At 39.8% G+C, this 24778-nt stretch overlaps 1 protein-coding gene and 1 long non-coding RNA gene across 9 annotated transcripts in view; one reads left to right on the forward strand and one right to left on the reverse strand.

Annotated features, from left to right (window-relative positions):
• Nucleotides 1–24468, forward strand: part of SETBP1 (SET binding protein 1) — a 394050-nt gene extending 369582 nt beyond the window's left edge. For all 8 annotated transcript variants that reach the window (XM_009433926.4, XM_009433924.4, XM_063795617.1 and 5 more), the window contains one exon: nucleotides 19042–24468. In XM_009433926.4, the coding sequence (XP_009432201.1) occupies nucleotides 19042–19661 (620 nt within the window). In that variant the 3' untranslated portion in view covers nucleotides 19662–24468. The remainder of the gene's footprint in view (nucleotides 1–19041) is intronic.
• Nucleotides 18858–19792, reverse strand: LOC104003138 (uncharacterized). The gene is made up of 2 exons (XR_675686.4): nucleotides 19683–19792; nucleotides 18858–19184 (listed from the first exon to the last, which is right to left on the reverse strand). It is a non-coding gene; the product is annotated as an uncharacterized LOC104003138 (long non-coding RNA).
• Nucleotides 24469–24778: the final 310 nt, after the last annotated feature.

Genomic DNA, 24778 nt, shown 5'->3' on the forward strand with positions numbered 1-24778 from the left:
GCCATCAGTCGAATCAGAACTAACTGATACCTGTAGTCAAGATGCAAAACCTTAAGCTTGAAAAATTAATTACCATTACAAATAATAGTGGGAATTCTTAATACTATGAAATCAGAATGAAATTCAGTATACTAGTAGCTAGAACAAAATGATGTGAAAATTGCTTTCAGCTCCCAAATTCTATGATACTTGAGTTTTCTCTTAGCCAGCTGCCATCTATGGGAAGGGGCCCAGAATAATGAAGTAATATCCAGCTACAAAAAAGAGCAATGAACAGGAATTTAAGAATGATGCAATTATTTATTTTACTTCTTTTGTTGTTATGTTGAATGATGACCTGGAGCCCCTAACCAAAATAACAGGTCAAGTCAGCCAAAATCTTATCTTTAGAAGAACCAAAATAGAAGAAATAAAGGTGCAATTTAATAGGATTTGGAACATCCAGGGACCATAAATATATACATTGAGGAAGTCTCCAAATTGTAAAATATATTCCTATGTGCCCAGTCTAATCACTTAAAATATTTAGTAGAAAACCTCCCAAAGAAGATCCAGAGCAAACAAAGCTTAAATTTAAAGCAATCGTTCAAGTTGTCTGAAAAGTGCTACCTATGGGCTCATGTTGAAGCCTCACAAAATGAGCCCATTTGTCCTGAAAGCTGTGCTGAATATGGCACGTGCATGAAAGGCACTCCCTCCCGCAGCTCTGGGCCACCAAGGGACTCGGCAGGGTTGGAAGCTTCTGTGTTTCCCCATCACACACCAAAAGCCTTCTGAAAAACCTCCAAAACTTGTTGTTATTTTCACTCTTAAAGGAGAAATAAGCTCTTTTCTGATTTAATCTGAACCTCCTAGAGCAGCTGAGCTTCTCCTATGGCCAAGGGAAGCTGAGGGAAGCACCAAACCTTCCAGAATCTGGCCCTGCCTTCTGCCCCAGCTTCATCTCCTTGGAAATCTCAACCAAATTTCAACTCCTTTGGGATTTCCACTGCCACAGTATTATTTTCAAAAAACTAAAGTTATTTCAAAGGCTCATTCAACTCTTTAATGCAGAAGACAGCATGGTGGTAAGGCCAGCCCAAAGGAGAATTAGACAACAGGGTATTATGAGAATGCAGGCACTGGAGAAAGCGTATAGAGCAAGTTGTTCAGTTAGTGTCCTAACAGGCAATAAAATCATAACCTCGTGCTTTATCTCTTCTACCAAACAAAAATCATTTGCTTCTTTGCTGGGCAAAAGTCCACAAGTTAACATAAAAGCTGGCAGATTGGCCAGGTGCGGTAGCTTATGCCTGATCCCAGCACTTTGGGAGGCCAAGGCAGGTGGATCACCTGAGGTCAGGAGTCCGAAACCAGCCTGGCCAACGTGGTGAAACCCCGTCTTTACTAAAAATAAAACTAAAAAAAATACAGGCCAGGCACAGTGGCTCACGCCTGTAATCCCAGCACTTGGGAAGCCAAGGCAGGTGGATCACGAGGTCAGGAGTTCGAGACCAGTCTGGCCAAGATGGAGAAACCCGCTCTCTACTAAAAATACAAAAATTAGCTAGGCATAGTGGCGGGCACCTATAATACCAGCTACTCTGGAGGCTGAGGCAAGAGAATCACTTGAACCTAATGAACCTGGGAGGCGGAGGTTGTAGTGAGCCGAAATCTCACCACTGCACTCCAGCCTGGGTGACAGAGCAAGATCCATCCTCCCCTCCAAAAAGAAGCTGGCAGATTCCAAGCCTTTAATCAGTAGTGGACAGCAAGCCCAACAAGGGCACATTTTCCTGGACTGTTAATAATCCTTGGGGAGGCCCAAAAGGACTTGTCTCTTTCCATTTGCCTTGTTTCTAAGTTTTGGCTCATTTTTTCTACATACCACACATGGGCCATGAAATGCTCTGGTTGAATGCATGTGTTCTGGCTTTATATTGCCTATGTTGAAATCTCAGTGCTCCACTCACCAGCTAGGTGATCTCAAGACTTCAGTGTTCATATCTGTAAAATGGGGAAAAGAATATGACCTAGTGTCAAGGATCGTGGTGAGTAATAATGGAGATAATCCTTGGGAAAAGTTTAGCAAAGTACCTGACACATAGTAAGAGTTTGAGAAGTGGGTGCTGTTTTTGCTGCTGCTATTGTTGATGTTGTCTGTTTTCTTCCCTGGAACTTTTTTATCTTTTTCCCCCTTGCCCACCTCTCATGCCCTTTGAATGGCTAATTCATGATGCTTCTTCAAGCCTCAGCATAGGTGCCTTCAGCTCTAACAAGCCTTCCCTGACACTCATATTGAGAACCACAACAAAGTCAAGTTGAATGCCACATCCTCTGTGCCTCCCTGGCTCCCTATAAGCTCATTGATCATTGATTCCTACATTTAATACAGTGTCTGTGCTCCACCTGTGTCCCACAGTGGACCAGAGGATCGCATAGTCCCTGTGGCCAGATCTTATTCAACTTTACCTAGCACCGAGGTGGGCAAACAATAAGTAATTGCTAAATATTAGCCAAAGTGTATTGAACAACTGTTTCCTGCACAAACGTGTTTGGTTCATGAAAAGGTACACTCAAGAGTGTATGAACTCTAATATTCATTAGAGTTAAGGGGCAGTGATTTTCCTTCAGTTTCTATATCAGATCCAGAAGCAGCAAACCATCCTAAGAAAGTTCACCAGATGGAGCAACCTAGAACAATTTGGCAGCCCTCCAGCCTCCTTTGTTCATTAATAGCAGCCCAGCCCTTAGTTAGTCCCCCAGCGTATTGAAGATGATTATTCTTGAGTTAAAGATTCAGCCTATATGGCATTGTACTTGCACTACCAAAGTGTGTATTTATTCAGAGAAGAAGGAATATGCACGCATATGTGTCTTCCTTCACTCAGAAGTTCTGTGAGAGTTTCAGGATAAGCCACTCAATGGAAAAAGGGAGAGTGCATCAGCCTATGCAGTACTTTAATTATTTTGTATGTGTTAGTCTTGCATTGTGGCCAGAGTATTGGTTTCACTAGGGCAGCAACCATTTGCTATTTAGATTTTGTCTCACTCAATAAGTATTGGGCATCTCAATTCCCAAAACCTTGGGATGTATGGAATGAAAATAAGAGAAGCAAAAGCCAGGAGCCTTGCTGTTAAGCAACTCATAATCTTATTTGAATGTCAGGAATCTTGCACGATGCTGGGTGCTTAGTAGATACTCAATAGACATGCCTGGACTTCACTTAGCTAATTATTTTCTCTCCAGAGCTGAGATTTTAGGAAATACAGAGGTTTAATGACAGGTTTGAAAGTGCTGTGTCTTGAGAAGTTTAACTCAATTTTTCTTCTCTGAATGCTTCATACAGATTATGCTCCCAACCACCTCATGCCACAGTCAGACCCTCTTAAAAATAGAGTAATGATAATAACACGTTTTATCTTCTTCCCAGTGATAGTATCATTCACACCTCCATTGAAGCCCAGTGGGAGGTTTGGCTGTGAGGCATCAGACGCCCAGGGAGTCAGGTGCGATTATTGTAATGACCTCACACTCGGAAAAGAAAACCTCCCATACGTGAAGCGATTTCTATTAAGATACTCATTTTATATCAAATATTCAAGCTTCTCTTTATAAATGGGAGAGAATGAAAGGAGACTCTTATGGGGCAGAGTTTATGTGGCAAAGAATGAAAGGGCACGCATATTTTATGATCAGTTTTGAGATGAAAGTGTGGTGCCTGCCTTGTTCACTGGCGCTTTCCATTTCCAGAAGTCTAATTAGATTGTTGGTGTCATGGTGGCGAGATAATTTAGTGGCAACTGAAAGCAACTGTGTTAATGAGAAGGGGGCACTGTGCATTGGGTTTTCTGTAATTAATGGAGAGTTTTTGAAAAACTTCTTGGTTCCAATAAAGTTGGCATAGTGAGCCCAGCTGCAGGAGTAGGGGGTGGCAGGGCAAAATCTTTCCCATTAATTGCTGCAGAAATGGTCTCAGGCAATGCAGAAGAACTATGTAATGACTGTCATTAAGAATGATCTTGAGTGGTCCAGGCAGGCTGTAGTCAGTCTAAGACAGCAGAGAGACAGAGAAGAGGCATGGAGAGAAAGGAAGCAGGGACAGAGAATAGAGTAAGGATTGTGAGACAGGTGTGACAAAGACAGAGAGAGAGAGAGAGATCACTCACCTGTCTGCTCTCTCCATTCTCTCCCTGGGAGACACTGGAGTCATCCCAACATATCCTCCCAAGGAGTCTCCTCCTGCTGCTTCAATTGGAACAGACTAGACAAACCTGGATTACAATAAACTACAAGGGACTTTTGCCAAACACTTCCTGTTGCAGATGAGAAAATTGAGACCAGAAGGGTTACAAATATTGCCTGACTGGGAACTCGGAAACTTGGACTCTTTCTGGCCACCACATTGAGGCAGAGTGAAACTGGATTTGAAATTCAAGGGTCAGGGTTATTGCGGTGTCCTCATTATAGTACTGCCATACTTTTTAATCCATCCCCTTAGGTAAGTCACAAAGTCTCACTGAGACTTCTGAGTTCTAGTTTTCTCATCAATGAAATGAGAAAAGTGATTTCTGCCTTCTAGGCAGGAGCAAGAAAGAAATGAAATAGCAGATGAAAACACCAATCACATATTCAAAACTTAACATGTAAGTATTTTATGAAACCCTCTCATGTCAGAACTAAAGTTATCTCATGTCAGGATTTAATCATGTGAAGTCACAATTTAGCCATGTGATGACTTAGATCATAATATCCATTAACTATCCTTTAGAAAATGATATATATCCTCACTCCCCCTTCCAAATACTCTTATCTCAGGACACAGTCCAAGTCCCCTACCCTTGAGGGCATTAGTGGCTATATCAAGCTCATCTTATTCAAACATCTGTAAGACTTTGTTAAAAATTGTCAACCTTTTTTTTTTAAGAACTTGCCACACTGCAGTCAATTCTATGAATGATATATACAAATAGAAGATTAGCCCCTGCCCCAGAGGAGCTTTAACACTACATGGGAAGGCCTGCCTCCAAAACATGAGATGACCAAAAAGTATTTTTAAATGAATAGATCGAATAACAATCTGAGATACTAACAAAACTATTATTCAGCAATTGGTTGGTCATGAATTTTCAACTGAATGATACTAAGAGATTCTCTTTTGGGAAGAGAAGAGTTAAGATGGACTTCTAAAGATAAACTGAATTAGGTAAGCAGACAGAAGCTAGGAGATAGGAATACAGCATTTATATGGAAATAATGGCAGATGAGTCTGGAAGGGAAATTTGAGATCAGAAGATGGAGTACCCAAAAGTCTAGAATAAGGCAGGGTGACTATTCTGACCGGCAATGATAGCAAAATGACAGCCATGGCCCAATTGCTGTCTACACTCGTGTTTTGGTTGGCCTACGGAAGGTTATAAATTTTTAAAAATTAATTAGCAGTTTATGAACATCAGAAGATTTACATAATAATCAAGATTTCTGGCTTTATGAAACTGTGATCTTTGGGCTCAGATTTTTAACTGGGAATAATTGATTGGAATAGGATAAATTTTCCCCATTAAATGTGCCATAGTCTCTTGTGTTTACCATGCCCTGCCTCCTACCTTTCTTCATAACCCTGACCAGCTTCTCTCAGTACCTGGAATGTCTGGCTCCCTACAGGGAGCCATTGAAGGCATTGAACTGGAGCAGAATCAAAACAATGTGCAGGAACAGTTAATCTAGCAGCAATGATGTGTCATCTGCAGTAATATCTTCCGTTATTTAATTATGGAATTTAGGGGGTTGGAAAAGGCCTTTGAGATGGTGAAATTCAGAGAAATTTGGCACTCCAATACAGACAAGAGTATAAAATTAATGAGGAAACCCAGGTTTTATCAGTCTTTTTCTAGCTCCCTGTCTTCTTTGCTTTCTTAAGGAAATATAGCATGAAATTAGCTTTGAAATGAGGCAGCCGTTGCTTTAATTATTGCCTTCACAACTTCTGAGATGTGTGCTCTTAGGAAAAAAATACTTGGTTTTCATCTCTGTAATGTAGAGAAACTAAGGGACACTAATCAAGGTCCTCAAGTGGTTGTAATCACAATTAAATGAGGAAATACATGAAATACTGCAATATACACTGTAGGTTTTCAAAAAATGTTAGTTCCTTCCCCCTTTGCCTTCATTTGAGGACAAGAGCAATGCATTCTACTTGCCTTGTATGGTGTAAGGTATGATACAAAGCATAGCTGTTACAAAAATAGTCCGTGAGTTTGTGAATGGTTGAAAGCTACCTCCTCACCCCCACAACTAGTAAAGAGTAAAAGTCCTTTTTGTCCTCTTTCCCCTATCCAGGACACCTAAAGTTTAAGATCTGTTGTTTTAATGTCCATTGGAACTAACTCCGTTAGTTTATTTTATGGAATCAGCTTTTGAAAGGGACATAAGGAAAAACCTCACTTTCCCTCTCTCTTGGAGTGTCTGACCTATTGAAGAACACTCTTCCCCAGGAATTATGTTTTCCTTGATACCTCTTTAAACTAAAAGAGACCAGATTGTCTTCATGAGACAATCAGGAAATGTGAGTTAGTGCTACCAATGGATAGTTTCAAAAGACAGAGAGAAGGAACTGATCGAAGGAATGGAAATTTTTCAGTGGTCCCAGCAATGTGTGTGAACACTCTGTGTGGCCGGGATCCAGGGCTAGCCAGCATCAGAAAAATGACAGGACTCAGAACAAAAGAGAATATGCCTAATACTACCTATAAATTCAGCAGGGATCCATATCAGCCTCTAAGCAGTCTTCCTGGAGTGCTTGGGGATAGTTTTGTTACTCAAAAATTCTCCTCCAGGGCATCTTCTTGTTCTGCAATGCCTGAAGATATTTTGAGAGGACATTTTTTATTTTGAAATCTAGTTTTGTTAGTGCCTACATAGTCACAATCCTGGTCTTTGTCTTATACAAGTTGCCAGAGTTAAGTGATTTGGGCTTTACATATGGAAAGTTCATTTTGTTGTGTAATTAATGGGAAGCAGACTCTGGGAAGCTGATGATCCAGGCCCTTATTTATATGAGAGCATATGTCTGTGTTTTGTTTATGACTCACTCTCCTACTCCACGCATTGTAACTTGGATTTGTTTACACTAACTTTTCCTAGAATCCAAGCCACATGGTGTATGAGCCAATAATTTATGGTCTCTAAAAGGGAAAGATGATGAATGAGCTTTTTCTTCTTAAATTGTCAAATCTTAAATTGAGGAGGGAGTGTTTGCCGTCTTGAGTCTGTTCAAGCTTATACTTGAAAAAAAGAAAAAGTTAAAGCAATTTTTTTTCAAAAAACTCCTAGTATAGCACTCAGAATGTGAATGTATATATATTTGCCAAGAGAGCATATGACCCTTCTCCCATAATAAACCATTATGATTCTGATTCACATGCTTGGCAATGAAAAGACCATTCATGGTGGAGGCTATACATGTGCTGGGGCAAGGGAATATATGGGAAACCTCTGTCTCTGTACCTTCAGTTTAATTTGGCTATGAATCTAAAACTGCTCTAAAAAAGTCTATTTAAAAACAACAAAAAAGACCATTCCTTCCCCCGCTTCTCTCTCTCCCTCTAATGTATAATATGTACATGTGTTCCTTTTCCAGGGGACCCATCGTTTCAGTCAGTCTTAACGTTCTTAACATCCTTAATGTCCTTAAATGTTCAAGCTGGTTTTCTTGGTGACTCTTAATAAATTCCAATCTTGCTTTAGTCCATGTTTTTGTCATTGAAACTCCACTTCTCTTATGGAATGAAGTTTAGGTGTTGGTCTATATTTCACAGTACTTGGTTCTGAGAGACTTTCAGTTAATGGTGCTCTGAACAGAGTAGGGAACAGCTGAAATATGTGAGGACCTAATTTAATTGACAGTGATTTGAATCTCCAAAAACATCCTTTCATGCCTCAAACACAGACTTTACAAAATAGATCGTAAGTGCTAAGTCAAGTCACGTAGATTGATTTCAAGTAAGTCAGCTAGACTCTGTGCTGCTCACTAGGGGGAAGGCACAACATTCCATGCCCCGTACAGTGCCTGGCACAAACTGGGCCTGAATCAATGTTTATTCCAAGCATGAATATGAAGGGCTAAGAGATGGTCCTTGTCCCTTAGGAAAAATAGAGTTTAAGAAGAGCGTTCATATAGATTAATCCCATAATCATAATAGAGGACAGACTAAGTGAAGTGCCATCAGAGAGATAGAGGCAACATAGAGAGGAGCAAACAGATGAATGCTGAAATGAGAGTCCATGCATGGCTTTTAGGAAGAGGACTTAATTGGACTTTTAAAGAATGGGTGGAATATACAAAGATATGAAGTGTTCATAAAAAGCTTTAAGACTGAATTATAAACTGAATTCCAGTGGAAATTTGGGAGCACTGGAACAATGCCTGGTATTGCTTTGTGTTGTTTCTTTTATTTTTTTCTCACTAGGGCAAAAGAGTTGCCTCTGGATAAAAGAAAAATGCAAGACTTTTTTCCCTATTCAACATCAGATGTAATATCCTCTCTGACACTTACAGAAATAATAGAGTTGGGCACACACACCTGTAGGCTATGCAAAATTATTGTTTCTGTGGTTCATCCATCATCTACTAACCAGACAGATAGGAGAAAGTCGAAAGCAATTGGTGTGAATTGCTTGTTGTTTTTAGGGAGAATACAAAGATAGTTAATTTTGTAAACTGACATCTTTTTCTTTAAAAACTTCAATAAAGAAAAAATGATAGCATGGCTTTTAGTCACTTGAATCCAGCCCAGAGGTAGTTTAAAGGACAGGCATTAACTTTTAGAGTATTCGAGCCCTTTGAAAATTCCTGAAAATCTGAGAACTCTTTCAGAAAACAAAATTAAGTTTCAGAATTTTCACAACAGACTAGAATATTAATTCACAAAGTTAATAAAATTAAACTTTGCAGATTTAAATAGAAGGCTTGCATTTAAGCTTAACACCCAATTCCACATAGCCTTGGCCAGTGTTGGCAGCTGTTTATATGAAAGTGTTTAAGGGAGTTAATTGAGCCTCCATTTAACATGAGCCAACAGTAGAATGTTGTTGGGGAAAAAAAAAATGCAGTTTTTAAAAAATGTAGCTTTTTTTAATATAAATGTGGTGCCTTGATCACAGAAAATAATCAAACCAATTTTTCTGTACTAACCGCTTCATATCTAGAAAATCAGTTCAATTCTAGGCACTAAAATCTCAGATCAACTTTAGCAGATGATATAATCTCCAGAGAGTGATCAAAATGAAAAATTTGTTTTGATCTAGAATTCATCTGATAGGAAACACAGATGAAGGATTTGAGGATGTCTTACCTAGAGCACAGAAAACTTGGAGGTATATGACTTTTGTAGAATTATGTTTATTGAGAAGCAAGGGTCCTTTCAAGAAATTGAGAGATTTGTCTGGAGACACAGAACTGAGGGGTGATAAGCTAAGATCAGAACCTCATTCTTCTAATGTCCTGGTCAATATGTTTTCCATCAGATTGCCAAGTATGCTAGCTAATACATAAACAAATGCAGTTACTATTAAGACCAGGAAAAAAACAAAACAGAGATACTTACCATTATATGTAATTCTTGAAGTTCTAGCATGGTCAACAGGACTTATTTTATCTGAGCCTAAATATTTAAAATGTGGAAATTTTCCTATGTTCATGTTTGTTATATGGTTCTTTGTTCTTCCCTCTATTTTTTTTCAAAGTTTTAAAGAGACAAAGAAAATGTCTCACAATCAGGTAAGAACATGCATGCACAATAGTTGGGGTATTATATAAGAGATGGTATTTATGGTTAAGGATAAAGTGATACCACATTTGAGAGGAAAGAAAAAAGAAATATAAAGAGCCCTTTGAGAGGGTGCAACCACCCCCACTGTGTGACCAACTGGCATGCTGTGAGACTCAACAGATGTAGCTTCAAACTTTTTGGCGTTAACTACATTTCTATCCAGCCTTCCATGTTGTCTTATCAGTGTGTTGGGACTTGATCCATATTACAACAAACAAAAGCCAAAGTTGAATGAAACAGAGGACGGCTAAATGCCCTCGTATTTCTCAGTTTACCAATGCTGCCATTCCCAATTCACTCCTTACCAAAAGCCTAGGAAGCTACTAATTTTTTTTTTTTTTTTTTGAGATGGAGTCTGGCTCTGTTGCCCAGGCTGGAGTACAGTGGCACAATCTTGGCTCACTGCACCCTCTGCCTCCAGGGTTCAAGTGATTTATCTGCTTCAGCCTCTTGAGTAGCTGGGATTGCAGGCGTGCGCCACCACACCCGGCTACTTTTTGTATTTTTAGTAGAGATGGGGTTTCACCATGTTGGCCAGACTGGTCTCAAACTCCTGACCTCGTAATCCACCCGCCTCAGCCTCCCAAAGTGCTGGGATTACAGGCGTGAGCCACTGTGCCCAGCTGACTATTTATAAGTGGCTGACAAATAAATAGCATCTCCAGAAAATCCCCCAGCCTTAAAACACTCCTCTGTTCATCCATGGTGGGCAACCCCTTGTGATGAATATTCATGATGCACCTTACAGGGAGCTATAATCTCATCTTTTGCTGGTTCTTTTATTTCTGAGGTCTCTGTTTTGCCCAGTTTTTTCAGGACTGCCAAAATCTGGCTTGCCCTCCTTAGAAGTCCCTTGAGCAACCTAGCAATGTTTTTACTCAGCTTAGATTATCTCTGGAATGAGTCGCCACTGTCATTATCTGTCCAAAGTCCCAGGTGGTTTGTTTAACCCGTGGGCCCATGAAATAACTGGCGTTATTTCCTTGTGGTCAGAGAAGCCTATAGACCAGGACCTGTGAATTGCCTAATCAAATAAAGAATGTCAGCATTAAATCCCATTCAAGGAGCTCTCCATGGATAGGGCACCCCTCACTGCCATGGAATTGCATGTAACTCAATTAAAGGTGTTCTGGGGAATATAAAGATGAATGCTGTCCAGGATTTGGGCTCTAGGAGTTTACAGTCTGAAAAAATCTAGCAGGAAATATTAATCAAACATCTACTATGACACAGGAACTGTGTTCTTTGTTTTGAAGGGTATGAAAAAGGACAACACATGCTGTCTTCAAGAAGCTTTAATGCTTCCTAGGCCATAGAAAGTTAAGATCTTTGAGGATTAAATACCAAGTGAGTGAATAAACTCTCGAGGAGTTTTTTGAAAAAGAAAGGACAGCTTTAAAGCAGTGGGCTCCAGATTTTTGATCATGCGGTGATATTAGTAACATAATTTTGAATAGTCACATCATTTAAATACATACTAAAAATATGTGCCCTCTTTTTCTTAAATACAAACTTTAACAGGATGAGATAAACTTGAAATATATTATATTCTTAAAATAATTTTAAATTTCATTTTACCTATTATTAATGAAACAAAAATATTTTTGTTGCTATCAAAATGTTATACTGATTTAAATATTTTTAATAGTGTTTTAAGGAGAGCCAAGCAATTGAGTTTGTATACTTGTTTTTGAAAATCTTGGTTTCTTTTTAAGCACTTGTGATAAATAATTTAAAGTTCTCTTTCTGAATTCAGTTTGTTTCAATACTTGTTGTTAGTAGATGTTGTAGGATAAAGAATATTTCACGTACACATAGATTCAAAAGAATAAAGTACATTGTTGACTGTGCTGAAATCAGTACTATTTTTTTCCAATCTCATCTATCAGTTAAACAAGATTTTTGTTGAAACTTGGCAAACCATCCTCTTTGTTAACAATTAGATGGTCCATTTTGTTTTAGTCCAACTCTTCATTCGAAAGTAGTTCTGTTTGCAAGGTATTCAAATTTGCAGATTAAAGGGATTTTATAGGTTATATTATTTTCAGCAACAAAATTGCCAAATGGTGGAAACATTTGCAATAAATTTCTAAAACTGCTCTTTCTATAGCATGAGTTTCTTTCCAAAAGCAGTTACTTTCTGGCCCAGTTTACTGTAAAGGGACATTAAGTGTTTTGTTTTTTAACATCTGCAGGGTAACATTACTGACAGCCCATTGACAGCCTAGAAGAGTTAAGAAAATTTGGAACCCTTGTCTTTTTGTACAAGAAAACTGCCAAATTCATCTTTGAAAATGGCAACTCATGTATACAGTTTGGTGTGAAATGACCAACAGAACTCTATGTGGTATATAAAGTATTGTATGGGTCTTCTTCATCTCATTACAAAGTATTTTGAAATTTTTTTCTGTTGAAAAGTCTTGCTTTTCTAAAATTACCATGTGGGCTGGCCTGCTACAAATTTAAAGTATGGGACACTGACAGCACCCTGAAAGCCAGTGAGATCCCCCATCAACCCCTTGAATGCACATGGCCTCTCCTCCTCCCAGGAATCTCATGCCCAAGTGTGACAGGTGACCTGTCATCTGATGGGCAGCGCAAGTAAGGGCATGGCTGGAGTTCCATTTATTAAGCATTAGAATTATTTAGGTAAAATATAAATAATGTAAATACAAATTATTAATGTGTTCTTTCTGCAGCTCAGTAAATTGTCTGGCTTCCTCTGGAGGGAATGTGCACCCCACTTGGGAAGCTGCTGGTTTAATTTAGAGAGGCAGAGAGGAGGTGAACAGTGTGGGCAAGGTGGCAGGGGCAGGAGAGCACTAGGCCGATTTCTAAATCCAACACCCTTCCTGAGAAGATTAGAGAGCTGCCCTGGGGCACTAACTGTTTGGTGGCCTAGCCCACTTCAGAGCTCACACACATAAACATGCTCACACTTAACATACCCCACTGCTTCACCTCTCCATCAGCCAGTCTGCCCACCTCTCTTACCTTGTCCCAATAAAAAATGTGAAATAGGAGCAGAACACAGACCAGAGTCCTTCAAGCCACTGCAACTAAGATAAAAAGTTCTTTCACAATAAACCCCTAAGTTGTTGTTTGAATAGTCAAGCAGTTACTATGCTTTAAACAAGCTAGTCATGTTTTCAAAGAAACCCCAAAGTATGTTAAGATGATATTAAGAACAGAGTGAAAACACCATCATATGACAAATCCCCCACATCTGCTAACTCTTAATTCTAAATTACTGCTTTAAACTTAGCAGTTCTGTAGCACTTGTGTTGATAACAAGCAGCAACTCAGATGCCCCCTACCTTGCAGAGGCCTCACTAGCAGAGGCAACTTGCCATCTTTTTCAAAAGAGCTTTTAAGGCCAGGACTGTAGAAGGTTAATTTAAATTCTAAGGATGGAAGAAGAAAGTTTGCATGCCAAGGTAGGTTGCCTCATTCTCCCCATTAAAAATAAAAAGCAGCATTAGGAAAATAAGAGACCATTACCAAGGCAAGCAGAAGTACAAAGTAAAATAAATAAATAAAATGCAGGATTTACATTAGAGAACATGAGACGACTGAATGCCATTGAGCTTGTATTTGCTGATCACATAATATGCACCAGATCAGGTACTGCTGTATCAATGGGCCTGTGCTGGGAACTCTGGAAGTAGAGAAAAAAAGATGTGGCCTTTGCCTTCAGAGAATTTTCTAACATGTATCAGCACACAGAGCAATTCATACTGCAACTCTCTGCCTTGATTGAAGCACAAGATATTCCAGCTGTATCTGCCCTGAAATGCACCCCAACTCCAGGCAGTTCAGCCTTCCTCAACATCTTTCCACCTCCCCTTAGGAACATTCAAACAGCAAGAAAAATTCTAAGGAATCTAGAAGTAAATGTGCCTCCCTCCACAATCCACCCAAAGCTTTCTTGTAAAATAGAATGTGTCTTGTACATGGGCAAAGTACAGTCCACAAACATGAGTGTCTATTTCTTGGGAATCTTCTATATAACTAAGCCTTGTTAGCCTTTGGCTCAGGGGGCCTACTGTATGCACAAATTCTGCATCCAAAAAGCAGTGCTAAGTCCATTCTCTAGTTACCATAAACGACTTGACAAAATCAACAGAACGCTGATGAGCCAATCTTCTGATAATGGGAGTGAAAAGATAGAATGTCTAGATCTGGACCAAAACCAGCTCAACCATTTGCATGGCAATTTCAAATATAGATAGGGTCTGAAAGAAAATTTGTATTGCCGAGTTATGAAGAAATGAATTTGCATTTTGCCTGGGCCACTCAATAATTATTCTTTAAAACTAACAAAGAGCAGGCAAGATATAGGACAATTATAGGAAGGAGAGCAAATATGGAATCAATCTTGCAGCAAGAGCCCAGAAATGACTGTCCAATAATGAAACAATTTGAAGAGAGAAAAATCTGTAAACATTTAGAGGGACAGTGAAATCATAAGCAATAAGGGGAAAGATTTGTGAATATCAAACCCTGCCAAGTCTGAAGTTCTCCTCCCCCCACACTAAGTTTTTAGAATTATTCGATTAAATAAATGTTTAGAAAGCCACCCCACATTTGGGGATGCAATTAATAATGAGTATAGAAAAGAATTACGGCAAACTAAATATAGAAGGGAACTTCCAAGAGCATCTGGTTCAGCCATGCAATGTAACAGATGAAGAAACAGAGATGGAGGGGTTAAGGGGTTTATCTCAGTTCACCTTGTTTTCCAGCTTCTTCTACACAGAATCATTTCTACTGTACCATACTCTGCTATTATTCACACAGAGGAATGACAAATCTGAACTGAAAGTTTGGATAACAAGCATAAAGGAGAAATAAATGAAATTCAGATGTTTGGTAGATGTGAAAAACCCTAAAGACTATAATGTGCAAAAGAAAGAGAGATACTAAGTCCTAATGCCTGATGCCATCAATGGAGATTGGCTCATGGCATATATTTATTTATGCAGTTGGTGAAAGCATAAAACACAGAGAATGCATTCATGTTTCTGTGCCATTAAAACAGGAGGGCAGCTACAAGCTAAGCCTTCTAGGGAGATGGTGGATGCATGACCTTCACTGGGAACATCTCCTCTTATTCTTCAAAAAATATTTAGGTGAAATAAAGCCCCAAGAGGGTGAAAATTAGAGCACTGTCCAGCCCTAAGATTTTAAGATGTTTTATTGCCACTTATTTATAATTTTTTTTAACATTGTGTTATCGAAAATGTCAGACATATACCAAAGTAGACAGAATAGCATTAATAAACTTCATGTACCCATCAATATCAACTTCAGCTTCAACAATATCAACTTACAGTCAATCTTGTTTCATCAATACTTCCACTTACCTCCTCCCTTCCTTAGTATTTTAAAGTGAATCCCAGGTGATAGTACGTGATTTCATCTATTAATATTTTAGTATGCATTTCTAAAAGATAGGTACTCAAAAAGCATAATCACAATGCAAATATCACACCTACAGAAATTAACAGTAGTTACATAATATCATGAAATGCCCATTGTTCAAATTTCCATTTATTTCATGATCTCTTTTAACAGTTTGTTCCAATTGTCATCTAAATAAGGTCCTTTATCTCTTTAGTCTCTTTTGATGCACAGTTTCATCTTCCCCCTGCCCTGCAATTTATTTGTTGAAGACACCAGGTTGTTTGTCTAGAGTCTCCCACAGTCCACAATTTACTGAATGAATCCCTGTGTGTCTTCTGTCCTCTGTAGTTCAAGGTAGTTAGTTCTAGATCTGTGCTGCCCCATAGGGTAGCCACTAGCCACACTGTAGCTATTTAAATGAAAATTAGGTGATATTAAAATTCAGTTTCTCAGTCACACCAGCCACATTTCAAGTGTTCAGTAGCCACAAGTGGCTAGTGGCTCTATGGGGCAGCACACACATAGAGAACATTTTCACCATCTTAGAAAACTCTGTTGGACAGCCCTACTCTAGTGGCTTAATAAAACTCTATGAGGTTGCCTTGGGGGGAAGTAGATGTTGAGTAGTAGGTGAGTCATCCACCAAATCTTTGACTCACAGTTGATCTCCTACACAGCAGTCACTTTAAACCTCCACAACTGGACTCTGAAGATAAAATAAAAGTTCAAGATGTATGTGTGTTTTTAAAGTTATGTAAGTAGTATACTTAAACATGTTTTTGTGATTTCCTTTTTTACCCAACTCTTTAAATGAGATTTAACCATGTTGATATATTTATGTGTAGTTTGTTCATTTTAATGGATGTATAATATTGCATTATTTTATGTATCACAGTTGATTAATTAGATTGTTCTCAGTTTTCTGTATCATACACTGAGCTTCAAGGAACATCCTTATATGACTTTTGCCTCCTGATATATATGAGTAAAGCAGGCAAGCTTGACATGAAATTGCTGGGACACTGAATGTGTACATCTTCAACTCTAACAGTTATTGCCCAATCACTCTCCAAAATGATTATAACAATTTACACTCCCACCAACAGTATGTGAGTGTTCCTAGTTTCTTACATCATTACCAATACTAGGTAGATTCAGATTTTTAATTTTTACCAACATGAGCTCATATATATGCAACAAAAGGATTAAAACAAGCATAGAAAAAAGGGAAAGGAATGGAGAAGGGAGCCATGACTTAGCTCCATCTGTAATGTTTTCTTATTAAAAAAAAAAATGACAAAAAGTTAACATTTGCTAAATGTGAATGGTGGGCACAAAAGAGTTGGTTATGTCATTTTTTAGGATTGTTTGGTAGATTTACACTATCAGAATTAATTTTTATTTCATAATCCTTTTTTAATGCAAAGACAATAAATTATTCAGCACATGTTTTTGAATATGGAATTATCTGCTATCTGCTAGGTTTCTGTTTATTTATTTTGGTTTGGAGATTTTGTTTTTGGGGTTTGTTTACTTATTTATTTTGGCATTTCACTTTTAAAAAACAACACATAGAGCGACAATCCATTGGTTATATTTTCCCCAAATGACCTGCAGCTCATGGAGTATTTCCATCAAGCTTAACTCGGTCAAATACAGTATTGCCAACTAATTGATTTACTTTATACTTCTATTCTATATTACATGTCAGCAAGGTGATTTACTTTATTCTTTCATGCTATTTTATATAATATATCACATAGCATTTGCTTCCTGTATGACTGATATAAACTAAAGAGAGGGCAAACTGTAAATGAAAGCTTTGCTTGGAATACTGTCAAGTTTTGTGGAATATTACTACTGACTAGTTGTCATTGACTCCTGAACTATGTGGACAAGGTAAATTATCTGTCACTGACATGAAGGTGGGCTAAGTTTTAGTATCACTATATTTGCAATGATCACTTTAAAAATCCAAACCAGAACTCTTCTAGGGAATACGACTACAAGGCCTGATTAGACTGATTTGTCAGTCCAGAAACAATTCTTAAATCTCTTTTATATACAAGGCACCCTGCTAGGCCCTTTGAGGGACATAAAGACAGACAGGCATTGGTTCTTGCCTCTGATAACTTACAACCAGGCAACCTTTTTCTTTTACAAAACTAACTACAAAAATTTTATTTTTATAGTCAGAAGCTCACTCTGGCTTTGTTCTATTTTGATCTTTATAACTTATTTGAAAGATCATTCAGTAGTTATTCATTGCTCGGTCAGTCTTACTGACCTTTGGCCAAAAGCGGTAACATTTTGACCTGGCCTGTGGGACTCAGCTCTTTCCACTCCATGAAGCTGGGGGTGTAAATAACTTCAAATAAAACCCTCCTGGCAATCTGTGCTGGGCACAGCATGAGAGAGAAATGGGACAAAGCAGAGGAAAGAATCAAGTGGGAGTACCCAAGAATAAGTGAGAATGGTATCCATGTTTTAAGCGTCTTTTTTCCTCCTCTCTCTTAAGATATTTATTCTGCTTCTCTATTAGTAGGTACAAAAATAATAATGGGAGGAAACAACAAACCAAAATGATAAAATGCAACACACTCCCCTCTATGCGTAGGTCTTCCACGTGGGCTCCTTTCGGGTTGAACATGCAGCGTAAATCATAGCGGCAAAGAACTCAGTGAAGACACACTTCTTATGTTTATAAACAGCCAGGGGGAGTGGCCACCTTGAAGGTGGAACCATGGAGTCTGTGTGAGTGTATGTGCCCATTTGTGTGTGTGTGTGTGCATGTGCACACAGGTATCACACATGTGCCTGCTCATGACCAACACAAGGAGAAAGAATGATCTGCAGGAGGAATGGTTGGCTATATCTTGAAGCCATTCACGCTTTATGGTGTCTGAACCTCAAAACTAAGCAGTTCTGAAGGCCATTTAGTGGCAGCAGCGCAGGACTTCCTGAGACAAGAAGTTCGGCTCATAAAATAGAGGTGCAGCTGGCCAACAGGACATGAAAAGAGCTCTTTGCAAACGCCAGCCTGGTAGGGGTAGTGTAAATGATTCAGAAACACCTGGCTGATACTTCCCTTGAGGTTCTCAGAGGATGAACTGGTTATGAAGGACCTGGTTAACTGAATGCCATCAGGGAACTTGACTAGTCCAGAACACTGGGGGAAAAGCACAGCGAGATGATGCCATGATAACTAGAGTGCTCCAGGAAATAAGCCTCCTTGTGTCAGTGGAGAAGGGTTAGGAATAAAATGGTTCAGTTACATATTCTTATCCTTGATCAGGCCAAGGCATCTCTTCTATGAGATTGATAGTACATCTGCTTGATATGGAGGCCCACGTGCCCTTTTATTCATCTAACACCTTCAAAAAGAGAAAGTCTAATCCTGTGCTAAATTGAATCGGATCAAATGTCAAAAAGGTGAATAAAAAATTACCTATATAATAAGAGAAATAATGGGAAGATTTAAATTGTGATTCTGCCATTGAGTCCCACGGCTCTAGGCCAGTTTACCTCCACAGTATGAGCCTCAGTTTCCACATCTTTACAACGGAAGCAACAATATTTCACATAATTGTTGGGAGGACTGAAATCATGTCAATAGAAGTACTTTGCATGCACAATGAATATTTGAGAAATGTTTGTTTTTATTTTAATAAAGAGGAATAATGCATCTTGGGCACGGAGACATACCCATAGCATTAATTCTCTATAATCTTTATAGCCAAGTAGAATGCTAGCTGTCAGTGAAGAGGCTGAGTTGAAGGCACCTTGCATCCTGTGCTCAATTTCTTATCTCTTCCCCTCCCGCAGTCGGCTCCTCCCTGAAGAAGAGATTCAAGCGGCGGGAGATCGAAGCCATCCAGTGCGAAGTGCGGAAGATGTGCAACTACACCAAGATCCTGTCCACCAAGAAGAACCTGGACCACGTGAACAAGATCCTGAAGGCCAAGCGGCTGCAGAGACAATCAAAAACAGGCAACAACTTCGTGAAGAAGAGGCGCGGGCGTCCCAGGAAGCAGCCCACCCAGTTCGATGAGGACTCCAGAGACCAAATGCCGGTGCTGGAAAAATGCATCGACCTGCCCAGCAAAAGGGGCCAGAAGCCCAGCCTGAGCCCGCTGGTGCTGGAGCCCGCCGCCAGCCAAGACACCATCATGGCCACCATCGAGGCGGTCATCCACATGGCCCGGGAGGCGCCGCCCCTGCCCCCGCCACCGCCGCCCCCCCTGCCGCCACCGCCGCCACCACCCCTACCCCCGCCACCCCCTCTACCCAAGACCCCCCGAGGCGGAAAGAGGAAACACAAACCGCAGGCCCCCGCTCAGCCCCCGCAGCAGCCGCCCCCGCAGCAGCCCCTTCCCCAGGAAGAGGAGGTGAAAGCCAAAAGGCAGAGGAAGTCCCGAGGGAGTGAGAGCGAGGTCCTTCCCTAGGGCGGGTCTGGGCGTCTGCACCTGGGGCCTAGGGAACTGACACGTGGGAAGCGCAGTGAGCCGGGGCGGGGGCTGAATACCCCGCTGCAGGGACACCCACGCCCTTCTCTCCAGAAGCCGGGCAGGCAGAATCCGGCCAGACGACGGGGCTGAGCCATCAGGAGCTCTTGGGAAAGCAAAGCAGGGAGACACCTTCAGAAGAAGCTTGTCTGAGCTTCACCACAGCTCCCACCACGCGGCGCTTCAGTACGGCTGGATCCTCCGCAGGCGAGCGGAAGGCCCCCAGGAGGAGCAGGCTGGTGGCGCTCTCCTGACCTCCCGCTGCCAAGGTGCGCCCTCGACTCCCGATTTCATTTGCTGGCCAGGAAAATCGAAAGGGAAACACCCTCAATTAGGAAACATTCCAAGGGGAGAAAAGCTGCAAATTGCTCAACTGGCATTGCTGTAACCCGTTCCATTTAATTGGTTTTTATTTCTTTTGATTTTCAAGCTCTGCTAAGCTTTGGGGTACCAACGTCATCTTCAGGTGACCTGAATCTTTCCCTTAACCGTACAGTTTCTCGATGGAATTGTGTGATCAGAAGGTGGAATTCTAGTGATAGGCGACCTCAGACCCGCATTCATGTTCTGTGTGCCTCTTCTATTGCACATACACGGATTTTTAGCATTGTCTATTCCTATTTTTCCTTTGCCCATTGTACTTCCATATATCTTTTCATTAACTTACTTGCTGCCTTTTTTTTTCTTGGTACACATTTAAATAATGTAATCCTTAACCTGTGCTGTAAAGTTCACCCTTGGCATGCTGTTCCAAGAACCTGGCTTTGAATCCCAATCGTTGTGAAACATACTCAGTATTGATAAAACCTTTTTAATAAGTGACGCAGAGCAGCCAAGGATATGTTGACCCAGATGTCAACCAGGCTATTTTTATACTTACAACATGTCAGCAGAGCATAGGCAGAATAAAATGGTTTTAATACCCCACAGCAAATAGAGTAACTGACAAACCACCAAAAACTGAAACCCCAGACCCACCAGAAAGACAAGTGTCTAGCAATGCCTTGGTACCTGATCTTTTTCATTCAAATAATTGTCATAGGTTGTTCAAAAAAAAAAAAGGAAACAAAAACACAATAGAAGTCCATTATCCCTTGATAATTATTTCTTAAAAGCAAATGGGAGTAAGTGTTCTTATCTGGAAAAATAAATAAATAAAATGCTCAAAGGGTATCACCACTTCAATTTTATCAAGCCACCTTGGACAAAGTATCCAAATTGTGGTTGCCTTAATAAACTAAAACATTATTGTACATAATGTAATTATAAATCTATCAGTCTGCATGGATGCAAACTGTGTGTGACAAATCGTCTTTTAAATGGTCAATTTCAGCTGTACATTTCTCATCCAAGTTGTACTCTAGCCATTGGTTTAGCGTGGACAGATATTCCATCTCTATTATCCATTTCCACAGCCCGAATAAAATATGTTAAGCAGGCTCAGAATGAATATGAAGAATTCCATTTCCGTAGATGTTTTCTAAAAGTCAGATTGTGGAAATTTCAAATAAGTATTTTCAATTTCCTCCCTCACTCCCCCTTACCTTCCCCAAGACATCAAACACCTGGCATGGTAGATTATAGAAAGAGACACTGAGAGAGAGAATTAAATTTTCTAATGGGAATTAGAATATCTGGTTTACCTCCAAATTAAGTTTCTTTACAGGAAGTTGGGACCAGCTGGAAATTGTATTATCATTTCAGAACACAATATTACTTCCTTAGAGAGAGATGGATTTTTGTTGGCAACATAAAATAATAAGTGATGGGGTATCTATGTGAGTAAATTTTTAAATTCCAAGTTAATATGCTTGCAAACATTACTGCTGCGTTATGGCACCAAGAGTTGGTTGAAATTACCCACGTAGTCATACTCTTGTGCTCTGTCACCGTGGACTTCACATCATTTGCTGCCCACTAGTTCAATCGCATTTAATCCTAGCAATATGTAAGTTTAAAGGACTGCATTCCCCTCTACTTTAAAGCTTATATCCTAGATACTCAGTTTGTGACCTTGGTTGACCTTTGGCATTTCACGCAAGTTGAACAGCAAAATCAAAGCAGCCATTTTTAATTCGTCATTCCCAAGCCCTATCTGAGTGGTTCCAAAGTCACCTGAGAGGAAGGTTTAAATTAGTCCCTCTCACCCCACCACTGCTATAAAACAGCAACGTTTTCATTCCAATTCAGCCATAAAGAGGTTTCTCTTCTTACTGGGTTTTGAAATCATTTCCTTTTTTCTTTCGTTTGCCCTTCTTCCTTCTTGTGTTGTACTATCTCTCCAACCACGTCTATAAGCAGACTCAATCTTCTTGCAGAGGAAGATGAGCTGGCACTCTGCAAACTTCTTTAATAAGGACCCAAAGTTTAATTGACATTAACCTCTAGTAGGTGAGAAATTCCAAAAAAGCTTTGGGGTACATTAGAATTTCCAAAGCTCTGAAAGATATTTCAGGAGATTTAACAGCAGAGTTGCAACTTACACGTGAATTCTGGTCTATAGTGGTCATGTGAGTTAAATTCGAATCCTCTACTTGTATGACCCTAGGAATAGATTGGAATACTGCAGAGGACCAAAGCTGAGGCATGCTAAACAGCCGCTTGGAGGTGGAAGCAAGTTCAGTCACCTACTCAGCTTCCTCTCTCCACCACCCAGTTCCTCCCTCAGTATCACATTATTTTTTTCTTCTGCTTTTCATTAACCTAACTCATCTCATCAGTACAACCATTTTCTTATTCTCTAACTACCCCCAATTCCTTTAGCCTCTCCCCACCTGTCCAAACTCAGCTCAGCCGTGGGCCAATGCAGCTTACAGACGGTTGCAGAGCTAGGAAGAAAACCCAGCTCTCTCAACCCTGATCGTGGAGGTCTCTGGCCCCCCAACACTGCCTTCTGGGGCTGCATTTTTTTTTTTTTTTTGAGAAGCGGTCTTTTGGGATACATGGTGCTCCACATACAGCTTCACAAAATATTTCATTATAAGAGAAACTCCTTGATTTTTATTTCTTTTTCTTTTGTTTTCTGGATTACCTGCCTTCAGTAAGCAGATGCGGACCCACTTGTAAGGAGTCTGGTTAGTGATGAGAAAAGGATGAAATCTAGATACAAAAGCCACCTTGACGGTGATGATGGATCTTTAATCCACTTGACTAAGTGTCTGGAAGAGCTACTTGGTCTTCCACCCCTCATCTCAAATGAGAGGAGCAGAAGTTTAACTTCCTCAAATAGCCCAGCTCTGGCTAAAACCCAAAGAAGAAAGGTCAAAGGAAGGGAAAGCATGTCAGGGGCTGGTTTGTGACTTGGCAGGACCAGGAAACAGCAGCCACTGACAGCCCAGAGAAGGTGACTAAGGGCTGGCAGAAGATTAGAATGTTAATTTGGCTGCTGTCCGGACTAGGAGGCCATGTTCAATGGCAGTCAGAATTTGTGTTCTGTGCATTGCTGGGTCTATAAATATGATAAGCAAGTGGTGACAGAATTATAGTATAAGGTGATGTACTACATGCAGATCATAAAGGATTTGGTTTTAAGACTTAAGTAGAAAATCCCTCTCCTAGCTTATTACCCAACAATATTCAGATAATGAGCTTTTGGAGAATATCTTTTTCCTATCACTAGAAAGATTTACCTGGGAACTGTCTAAAGTCTACACACATATTTCCAAAGCCTTTAAATACCAACTGCAGCATGGAGAGAGAGGGGTGGCAGAAGCTGAAATGCCTCAAAAGCCATTTAAGTGTTACGTTGCAGGATTTTCAGTCCTTCTCGTTATGTAAAAGTAGATAAATATAGACGTTATTCTCAACACTACCCTATAGTATCACAGTGGTCCAAATGCCAGAGCTTACAGATAATGTCATCACAGTGCCTAGAAACTCGAACTGTAATATACCGTAGCATTTTCTTGGTGTTTCTTAAAGTTTCTTTCCACAATACAAGGTCCTCTCTGCCTCTTGTTTCTTGGAGAGTTCACCCCACTGATGAGTCTTCCTTCCCTGTTGGACTCAGTCATTTGGGGAACAGTCTTAGAAGCACATATCAACCAAGGAAGAAACTTCCTGGATATCTATTGCCCACTTGCCCAGGTCTAATAAACACTAAAGGGGGGAAATTGAAAGGAGCTGCCAACTGGTCAACGTGGAAGGGCAGTTCCACCCTAGATTGGTGTCTTTCTTTTTCTTCCTTTTTTTAAAAAAAATCTATTTCTTAAATAATAATAAATGCACATGATGTGTTAAATATGTACATATATATTTCAAAAGAAAAAATGGGGCACAAGATTGTCTTACAAGTCGTGCTGGCTAATTTTTAGTTTGTATTCATAAGTGGTTTTTAAAAGCCTTTTTTAAAGTGTAATTTGCATGTTCTACTTTGATTGTATGTAAACATATTTTAGAACAAAAAAATGTATTTGTATTTTATTGAATATAGAGGCAAGAAAATTGTACATTGTTTGAAATGTTCTTTTTGTAACAGTTTTTATTCATAAAGCATTTTTGTACATTTAAAATGAACATGGACTTGCTGTTATTTGAGGCGTAGATACATCTAGCATGCTTACTGTCATGCTCCTCCATGGTCTTAGATGTTGGGTTTTAAACATTTTTTTCTAAAAGAAAGCTCAGTCTTTTTCGCTACCAGATCAGGTTAGCACAGTATAGAGCACTTAACTATTAAAAAAAAAAAAGTTAATCCTATTCATATGTTATTCATTGTGTGAAATTAAAGACATTCAATTCAGTCTAACATGAGTTGTGAATTCTTTTGTTTTATTTTCCATCTGGTTTACATCACTAAGGAGTTTAATAGCATTTGGGGGTCTTTGCTCACACCAACTGGATACAGAATCATTGAGAAAATTTTAACAACCGTCTCTCTTTTGTATGATACTGGGAAGTACATTCTGGGTAAGAGTTGAGTCTGATTTACTGGGTTACTGTTCACAGAGTATTGCACTAACTGGCCACCAAGCCAGGGCTGATTCATAGAACCGGTTAGGCCTCTGCTGAAAGCAATCAAAGGGTACTGTAGGATATTGAAGACCCACCCTGTCCTA

Source organism: Pan troglodytes, chromosome 17 (genome assembly GCF_028858775.2).
Source record: "Pan troglodytes isolate AG18354 chromosome 17, NHGRI_mPanTro3-v2.0_pri, whole genome shotgun sequence".
Classification (NCBI taxonomy): domain Eukaryota; kingdom Metazoa; phylum Chordata; class Mammalia; order Primates; family Hominidae; genus Pan; species Pan troglodytes.